This window comes from Triticum aestivum, chromosome 7A (assembly GCF_018294505.1).
Source record: "Triticum aestivum cultivar Chinese Spring chromosome 7A, IWGSC CS RefSeq v2.1, whole genome shotgun sequence".
Classification (NCBI taxonomy): domain Eukaryota; kingdom Viridiplantae; phylum Streptophyta; class Magnoliopsida; order Poales; family Poaceae; genus Triticum; species Triticum aestivum.
Window position 1 is genome coordinate 732278083 of NC_057812.1, and position 9968 is coordinate 732288050.

At 43.6% G+C, this 9968-nt stretch overlaps 1 protein-coding gene across 1 annotated transcript; it reads right to left on the minus strand.

Annotated features, from left to right (window-relative positions):
- Positions 1–874: 874 nt before the first annotated feature.
- Positions 875–9651, minus strand: LOC123149808 (epidermal growth factor receptor substrate 15-like 1). The gene is made up of 13 exons (XM_044569546.1): positions 9345–9651; positions 7197–8466; positions 6256–6474; positions 5933–6156; positions 5382–5456; positions 4936–5007; positions 4425–4523; positions 4267–4338; positions 4062–4176; positions 3618–3686; positions 3208–3520; positions 2389–2506; positions 875–2299 (listed from the first exon to the last, which is right to left on the minus strand). Exons 1-13 carry the CDS (start codon positions 9465–9467, stop codon positions 1184–1186), a joined length of 3885 nt encoding a protein of 1294 aa, XP_044425481.1. The 5' UTR covers positions 9468–9651; the 3' UTR covers positions 875–1183.
- Positions 9652–9968: the final 317 nt, after the last annotated feature.

A 9968-nucleotide genomic window follows, 5' to 3' on the forward strand; every position in this document is an offset into this window, starting at 1 on the left:
GATTCGCTCTTGGTCGTGCCCTTTGAGCGAAAGCATTTTCTTGCTGCTGGAATGTTATTAGGTATCTCTTCCATAGGCTGTTTGTTTTCTACTATCCGGTGTGCAATTTGGTTGTAACTCGCAAGTTTCACCAGCTTGTTATTTGGTTGTACCTTGCAAGAGCCTTTTGTTTCCTGCTTCTTTTTTGCCTTTTTGGTGTGGACAGAAACTTGTTGAAGAGGTCATCTTTCTCTGGATGGAAGGTTTGTAACTTGATTACATGGCGTGTCAGTGGGCCACATTTCTCTTCATTTTGGGAAATCCAGCGAGTTTCGATGGTGATACGATTGTGCCGTCTTGATTGTTGTATCTATGCACTCAAACTGGAGCTCCGCGATTTTCGGCACGACCAGGCACATCTGAAAATGATCGGTGGACAGCAAAGCCTTTCAGGTTTTCATCCATGGAACTGATCATGGTCTTGTCATACGCGCAAGTACAGTCAACTTGAACAAATTAGTAAACGGTTTACGAAAAGCCGATGTGCCAGGATCATATCATAGAACCATATCATTGTCGTAAGAAGATATACGAGGATACAACAACCATAGCCACAGAAAAAGTGGCGGTAAACCATCAGCTGATTCTGATAACCGAGGACTCACCCAAGGAGGGAGCAAGCAAAACATGACCCCAGATTCCAAAACAATCCTTGCAAAAAGAATCCAAAAACATCGTAAAAAGTGATCTCATAAATTTCTATATTGACAGATTACATGATCACTAGTCACTAGCCAAATACTTCAGCTCACAGCAAGCAAAGTTCTGAGTGAAGAGCAGACGTACACAAGGAAGAAAGAATGAAAGGAAACAAAAGCAATGCTACAAAAACATGGGACAGAAAAAGCTCGGAAATTTTCCAATATCCACTGAAAGTGACCGACCGACTGACGATAACTTGTACAATACAAGGTATAAAGAATGTTTATAAGCACGATTCATCCCAGCCAAACATGTGCAATTGAACCAACATCCGATCCGACCCGACCCTAGGTATAAACAGCAACAAACGCAAAGCAAACACACAAGCAAGCTCCCTCTCCTCCCAAGCAAAAATGTCTTGCCCTTCCTTGTACGTGTATATATATATGCAGTAAGGTGCACAAACACACACATCATGACCTCTATATAATACAGGTGCCTGTCAAAACGCGCTCCACTTGTCGGTCCCATGTCTCGTCGGGCTGGAGGTCTCTGTCGACGGCTTGGACGGCTTGAAGGGCCCGGTGCCGAAAGGGTCGTCATCGTCGAAGGAGTAGCCCTGGTCATGGGAGTCAGTGCTCTTCATCGAGTCGAACCTCGCAAACACGTTGCTTCTGTCATGGTCGGCGTTGCTGCTCATGGAGTCGTACCTCATAAAGCTGCTACTGTTGTTGCCACCGCTGCCCTGCTCAGCGTTGCTGCTCATGGAGTCGTACCTCATGAAGCTGTTGTTACCACCGCCTTGGTCGGCATTGCTGCTCATGGAATCGTACCTCATGAAGCTGCTGCCACCGCCTTGATCAGCATTGCTGCTGAAAGAGTCAAACCTCCCGAATGCGTCATTGCCGCTGCCAAGCTCGGCGCTGCTCCCGAAGGAATCGAACCGTGAGAAGCTGTCACGCGGCTGCCCGAACGAAGTGCTGTCTTTCGCGCCAAAGGAGTCCATCTGGGAGAAGGTGTCGAACGAGCTGTCGTCCCCGGCTTCGCTGTACCTTGGCGAGAAACTGGAGTTGTACATCGGCGTGCTTGGAACGGAAGAGTCAAAGAATCCCTTCTGCTGACCGCCGCCATAGGTGCTCCCGGCCGTAGGAGATTCCACTCTGCCTGGACCAGAATCAAAGAGTGAACCCTGCATTGGGGTGCTCGGGAAAGAGTCGTAGAATGAATTCCCCATTGGTGTGCTTGGAACAGAAGAATCAAACAGTGATTTCTGCATCGGCGTGCTGGGCACAGAAGAATCAAAGAGTGATCTTTGCATCGGTGTACTTGGAACAGAAGAGTCGAAGAGCGACTTCTGCATCGGTGTACTTGGAACAGAGTAGTCGAAGGATGAATTCTGCATCGGCGTACTTGGGACGGAATAATCAAAGACGGATTTCTGTAGTGGAGTGCCTGGGACAGAATCAAAGAATGGCTTCTCCATTGGAGTGCCTGGGACAGAATCAAACATCGGTTTCTGCTCCTTGCCAAAAGCACTAGCAGATGTAGAACCCCCTGTCCTTATGGGGGGAAGACCTCCTGGCCCAAAGAATAGATCTGAATCACCATTCTCACCATCCTGCAAAACAGATTGCAGAGTTCAGTGCTACATAGAAAATATTTATACAACATGACACGATGCCACGGAAAGCATGAAGAGAGCTTGACCTTATCTCCGAAGTTCCATAGGGAGTCATTATCATCACCATGATCAAAAGATGGGCCCCAAGAATGTCTGTTATTGGTTTTATCTCCACGAACAGGGGAATCAGATGCTCCATCGTTGCTGTCAAATTTACCATGCAATAAGATAGTATTTTTTTGTAAAAATAAACAACAAAGGTGTTTATCAAAGTATTACTCTCTCCGTTTCTAAATATAAGGCCTTTTTGAGATTTCAATACGAACTACATACGGATGTACATAGACATACTTTTGAGTGTACATTCACTCATTTTGCTCTGTATGTAGTCCATATTGGAATCTCTAGAAGGTCTTATATTTAGGAACGGAGGGAGTATTTCATTGAGAGGATGCATGTCTGAGCACAAAGGAGTCTCATGCATGTTGTTAATGTTTTGTACTCCCTCCGTCCCATAATATAAGAACGTTTTTAACACTAGTGTAGTGTTAAAAACGTTCTTATATTGTGGTAGTGTTAAAAACGTTCTTATATTATGGGACGGAGGGAGTATATTACATCAAGCAGCATATGTTTTCAAGGTTTGAATTGGCTTATTTCAGTTCCATTAACAATATTAGGTAAAGGGGAGCACATGCAAGGTTAAATTTATAGCAGATGCAACTGGTCTTCATAACATAACTTCAGCTCAAACTTGTGACCTTTAGGCACCAACAAAATTGACATGAGAGCTTACGCTTGTTTTAATCAAATAAATGATTTGCAGAAACAAATGACTGTGCTTGTTTTTAGCAAGAGCCAGGTGTATATTTCATGTAAAATGGAAAGAGAGATGGAATTTATACCTGATACTATCAGCAGCACGTGGTGAGTCGGCATTTGTTCCCGATGGTTCATTAGTATGAACATCCTTTGCCTTCTTTGCAGGACTAACTGGAGGATTTTTGGCTAATTCTGCTTTGCCGTTGGAACCAGTTGCTTCAGGTTCTACAGTCTGCTCAGCAGCAGCAGTTTTATCGGTCTTGCTGTCTTCTTTCTCTGTTGATGTAGCTGCCGATACCCCATTGCTAGAAACTTTGCCATCTTCAACAGTAGGATGACTTTCTTTTACAGCAGGAGGCTCCACTTCGACTGTGAGTTCCTTGATTATAGAGAACCCTGGAGAAAGAAAGCAGAATATGATGTTTCAAATCTACAAATGCTCTAAAGTAACACATCGAATAAAGGAGATGATAATATAATCAAGCTAGCATACCATCTTCTGCAAATCTATCCCATTCTTCATCCCAAACAGCAGCTGTCTCTTGTATTCCAGGTTGCCAACCTAAAAATGAGATGGGAAAGTAAATCATTCATTATTCTGTAAGGCAACCAAGCAACACAAATAGTACAATGCCCGTTGAAAATGAAGAGCAAGTCAAGTTAGCAGCAAAACTGGTTTGTGATGAATGTCACATTCTATCTGATGCAATAGACAAACTAGAAGCAGTAAACATTGCTTTCATTAACAGAAATATTATGATACTGGGCAGTGGGCAGAATGCACTAGCATTCATTTTAGCTCAATTCATACCAGACAAACTGAAAATCAAGGTACAAGATTAATTTAAACAAGATAACAAAACCAGTAAGAGAAAAAACACTTACTAACATGGAAACTTATGTTAAAATCTAATTTAAACACGATAATAGCACATACCAAAAGGAAGCTCCACTAAAGTAGTTGGCTTAGCTCTCAATCCATATCTCTTGCACTGTTCATTTAAAGATTTCACGAGCTCTTCAAGTTCAGATTGTATCTGATTAGCCCGCTCCTATAAGCAAGGTAAAAAGATCGTCAGACAATAGTTTCAGAACATTACAATGTCACATTCATGAAAGATACTGAATAACAAAAGGCCAACCTGAAGCTTCTCGTCATCTCCATCCCCTTTCTGCAGCTTAACTATAGAATTATAAATTTCCAATTTCTTCGCCTGTGAGCAAAAGGAGAAATAATGAGGTCTGTCCAGATCTCAAGACTAACTTTTTATCATTTACTGGGATAAAATCACAAGTATACCTGGATCTCACGGAAAGTAGCCTCGTCCATTGATAGCTTTGATGCCACATCTCCAACCTTCTTGCATCTCTCATCATATTTCGCCGAAAGGGATTGAACCTGAATACAGTATTGATCAAGAAATATGAGATTTATGCAACTTGTTATAAGAACTACAAAGGGTTGCCATTATTTAATTAAATGCCATAAGCCCATAATACAACAAGAGACATTATATGACAGATAAAACACAGTTCACGATTCATGAATGCGTCAAACTATCTTTCTGGCTCTTACTATACTAACTTATAATTCCCCCAAAACAAGAAGCTGGATACTGTGAGTTGTTCCAAGAGCATGCAATAACTGGAGGCTTGCACATGTACTACGTTATGTATCACAATATACAACTTGTACAGTACAACATTGTAGTTACCTTTTGCTTCAATACACACCTTAGAAATTACACCGAAAAGGCAGAACAATGAATTGCATAGCTCATTTTCTTAATCAAGATTACAGAAAACATTACCTCGCGCTTATCAGCAGACATACTTTCTGAGACTTCATTAAACCTGTTATCACACCTACTCTTGTAGAGAATCTAGGGCAAAATAAAGAAATCAAGTCAGACATGATCACATGAACACATACAACTTGCAAATATGAATAGCTGATATTAGGTGTCAAGTATTATAGCTAAATGATAGAGATGAATATGTCCAATTGGTATAGGACAGTACGCTGCAGCTTATAGTTGTAAAATATCACATCATTTAATGGAAATGCTATACCAGCAGCTAAACGAGTAAAATGGGAAATGCAAGTAGAATTGAATCAACAAAGACCTCGCCAAGATTCCTAAACATACAAATAGTTATGCTTCTCAATATAGATGGACCTAATTCTTGCACTCAGAATATATGTTTGCATTTACATAGTAAGGCATATTGGCATATATTGCTATAGAGTACTTACCAGCTCCTGCATCTTGGTGCGATAGTAATCAGTCTTCTCCCTGGAATCCAGTATTTCCTTTTCCAACTCTTGAACCTTCATAAAGATTTAAAACATGTTCATGTTACACATCAGGACAGCCTAAATGCGTGTATGATGTTGCAAATCCACATTGCATTTTTGCCCCAAGATAATTTAGCTGGAAGTCTAATGGCATCACCATTTCCATGAATCTATGAGAATATGAATTCAAACCTGTGAAACACTTACCCGAACATGATTTAATTACTATAGTGTTAATATATATTCTGGTTTAAACATCTTAGTTATTACCTGCACTACCATGATAAGTTTCAAAAAGTATGTGATGCCTGAGCTGTTCAAGAAAAAACTTCAGAAATTTAATTTTTCAAGTTTAAGTTCTCGTGAACTATGGAATGGAAAATATTGAACAAGAACCCAGCTGTGGAGAGCCAAATCAAAATTAATTTGGATTTACTTTTGTTTTTCTAGTATCCTAAATGTGAAAAGTCCAAAAATATTTTCATTAATTAAGCGTGATGAGTAAATACCTTTTTATCGGCATCTGAAGCTTCCTTGAACTTCGCTTCGAGTGCATTTTGTTCCTCTTTGCTAAGCTGGCCAACCAAATGTTTCTCCAATGCTGGGACCTTAGGTTTTTGTGGTTCAGTCGGTGTAGTATCATCATCGAAATGAAGAGGCCTTCGATGTTGTTGCTTCACAGATGAAGGAGGCATTCCAGGATGTGGTCCTTGCATTGCTCTACTTGCAAACCCTACAACAATTATTCAACAAAAACCAGATCAGTGACAGGGGGGTATCTCATTAGTTAGTGCTCAAAAGAATGAACAGAACAGTTTCTTTAGATAAATACCAGCACTTTGATGAGGAGCCGGGCCACTAGGGTTTTCTGCAAACTGGCCAGTAGAGGGTAGTGAAATTCCCTCCGCCCAAATACCATCTGGTAATACATCAGGAAGTGGTCGCTGCTCTCGGAACCTCTCCATTAAGTACACAGCAAAACAAAATTCCTTGAAAGACAGCATCCCATCCTTATCCTGGTCGGACAAATCCCACACCTTCCTTAAGATCTCTATAAGTGGAGAGGGGCAGAAATTTTAGAAACTTATTGGCAGGAAATAAATAAGAACCAATGTCCAGAGAGAATTTGAGCATCAGAGGTAACTTTCAGTGGGAAAACAAGCTAACAAACAGACAGTATTTATCTGAATATCTGATGGCAGTTTATTCATCAACAATAACAATATAAGATTGTGCTGGTGCTCTGAGGCACTAAACTCCAATAATACAATGTCATGCAAATATAAAAACACATCTTTCACTATCAAGAAATAGTAGGATATGGATGCTAGGATAAAACATGATCAAATATGTCAATTCAAATTGCATGTAGCAAAAGAAAATATCTGAGTAGGTTAATAACATAAATACATATTTGTAGGTATAAGTACATGCAAAAGATGTCTAACGACAGCAAGCAATAGCATGGCACCAACAGCCAATGAATTTGAAAAAAAAAGTGTAAAAAACTAATTAGTCGCCTAAAAGGCAATTTTCATGGCGAAAAAAAAAGTCAAGGAATGACTGCAAAAGCAGAATTCCTTTTTCGAACTAGAATTTGCACTTATATAAACAGATTGATGTTTTTGCACGCTGCACTATGCATATAATCATCACCTAGTTATTTGCTTAGATGGAATGTACCAAGTTCACAGGCACACAAAAAGAGAACACAGTCCATCATTCACAGTATCAGGAGGGAAATATGGTAAATATACATGGAAGAAACACTACCTCTTGGCAACCTCCAACTTAAAAACAGATTCCTTGCCTCTTCACCAGTGATCTTCCCATCTCGATCTCTGTCTACCTTAATAAATACAATCATATATTTCCTGACATCTGCTTGAGTGATCTTGGGCCATGGGGCCTGAAACTGTTTTTGATTTGTAGGCATTTGTCCACCAGGGATGTTAGCACTCAGTGGTCCTGGAGTGCTCGGTATGCTATTAAACTGGTTTTGCTTAGGAGCTGGCTGGTTTGGTGGCACCTGACCAATATGAGAAGGCAACGATGATATACCCTGCACAGGACCAGGTGGCATTGGCTTAGGGGGGTGATGAGGTCCAGCAGCTGGGCCATGGGCTGTAGAACCGGGCAAGCCATTTGAAACATGGGGGAAAGATGAATTTTGCGTTGGTTGTGGAGTTGCAGAGAAAGGATCAACCCCAAAACTTGAGTTGGACGGAGATCCATTTCCTAAGGGAACCAATGCCTTGGAGTCATTAACAGCTGGTTGTGAAGACAGAATGTTTAGATCTGTTGGGTTTGGCTTTACAGATGTCGTAATAGCCGGTGTCTGGGCTGCAGGAGTTGAACTCTGTGTTGGTATTCCCACGGTGCCAAGGTTCACCTGTGGAGAAGCACCTCTAACTGGAGCTTGCGAAGTACCTCCCAATGGACTTGCACTTTTCTTGCCACTGAACCAATCGGTGGATAGATTTGCCGTCGTTGAACCAGTCTGATTTAGCCCACTTAGACCACCTCCTACAGGTGGCCTTGGCGCAATTCCCTGAGCAGGGGGGATGTTTGCATTTGGAGGTTGTGGCGGTCTAACAGGATGACCCTGTTGGGGTACTTGTGAGGTGTTTGCACGAGGTTGTGGCGGCCTAACAGGATGACCCTGTTGGGGTACTTGTGGGGTGTTTGCACTTGGAGGTTGTGGCGGCCTAACAAGATTACCCGGTTGGGGTACTTGTGGATTCAATGATGATCCAGGACCAGGAGGGCCCTGTGATCCATTTACAACTGGAGTCTGTTGACGAGGACCTAATGCCTGAGTCGGCTGCGGGGGGCTAGTGACACTATTTGGCTGAGGAGCTGCGGTTGGGATATTTATACGGGGAGCAGGAATTTTTGCAGCAGCGGGACCGAATAATGCTGACTTAACAATGTCCGGTGTCAACTGTCGGCCACTCTGTGCGACTGTCACTAGTTTAAGCGAGTTGAAAAAATCTTCACGCCCAAGAAACCCAGTCCGATTTTTGTCAGCATATGTCCAGATCTGCACCAGCAAAAGAAGCAAATGGCAATTAGTACCAGTAGGCAAAAGGCCAAGTATGCACAATGAGACAGTGACAAGCATCTCTGAAGGTACAAGGTAAGTAGCTTTAGCATCATTTCACATATCATCTGTTCCAACTGAATTCATCACTTTAGATAAGTCTATTCACCCAATATTGAGATGTAAGTTCTGCAAGTGCAGTATTTCAAATGCTAACAAGAAGCATGATCGAGTAGATATACTTTGGGACGTGTGGCTCAACTTTCTAATAATCAAACCATACTGTTTCCTGCCATAGGTAGTTGTGATGACTAGGTTCTAAAAGCTGCTACTCATTGCACAACTAAAATCATTGACCCACATCCATTTCTTTCAGCTAGCACTTGAGCACCAGATGTTGACCAAATCACAGCTCAAGCTTCTCCAAGGAAATGCGGGAAGTACAAAGATAACTAAGCTGAGCACTGTGCTAAATCTCGGTTAGGATCACAGAAGCATAGCGCCCGAACGAGTCCGTAGCTCAAAATCTGTATCCCAAACCCCAGTTGCTCCCAATTCCTAAGCCGTGTAAAACCAGTGTGCTTCTAGTTAGCTAGCTGCTCCCCTCCCTAAGTCGGTAGCCAGCAAGCTGTAGAGCAAGCAAATCACAGAGCCAGATCAAAGCACGAGCCTAGCAAGCCCCGCCATCCAAATCTCAGCGCCGACAGCCCAATGGGAGCTGCAAACTGCGGCGGATTCGACTCAGAGCCCCCAAGCCGAAGAGCTGGCAATTCGAGCCGGGGGGCGGTCCGAGGGGCCGAGATCGCCGGCAACCGAGACGAGCAGCGTGGAATTGGGGAAACGCAGAGGTGGTTGTGTGAGGTGAGATCTGGGGGTACCTGAGCTAGGACGGGCTGCGGGAGGCCGGAGCCCTTGAAGAAGGCGACGGCCTCCTGGCCGCTGATCCGGCCGTCGCGGTCCAGATCCGCCGCGCGGAAGTAGGCGTCGAAGGCCGCCTCCATCGCGCGCGCCCCGCCCCGGCGGAGGAGGAGGCGCGGGAGACGCGCCGGGCCCGGCGGGCGGTGGGTCGCCGGCGGCGGCGGCGGCGGCGAGATCGGGGGGGCGGCGGTGCGCCCCGGGTGCTGTGTGTTCGGAGGGCGGTGTGGTGACGGGGAATGTCAGATGCGCGACAGAGCGAGAGAGAGAAAGATTATCAGTTGGGAGGGGGGTTGGTGGGGCTCTGTTGGATTTCGCTGGAGTTTGGGGGGCCTTTCTCCAAAATTAATTGTGCTTCTCAAATTAACCTTGTTGGTCATATAATTTGGTAAAATTTAAACAACTAGACCGGATCGTCGTTGGCGCGACGCGGCGACGACCGTCGGATGCCGGACACGGATCTCGACGGGACAGCATGGCAAACACACGGCTTAATTGTTTGCCCCCTTGAATTCAAGCGTGAACACTTTCGCTTTTTTTACCCTGGTTAACTCGCTTATGTCATCATCTATTCATTTATCCCCCAA

Bases quoted from the DNA above. Each gene is read 5' to 3' on its own strand.
- LOC123149808 (XM_044569546.1), bottom strand. From the start codon at position 9,467: ATGGAGGCGGCCTTCGACGCCTACTTCCGCGCGGCGGATCTGGACCGC. The intron at 8,467-9,344 runs GTACCCCCAGAT...TTGCTGGTGCAG, and splicing joins CGCAGCCCGTCCTAGCTCAG to ATCTGGACATATGCTGACAA. The intron at 2,507-3,207 runs GTATAAATTCCA...TAAATTTGACAG, and splicing joins CGTGCTGCTGATAGTATCAG to CAACGATGGAGCATCTGATT.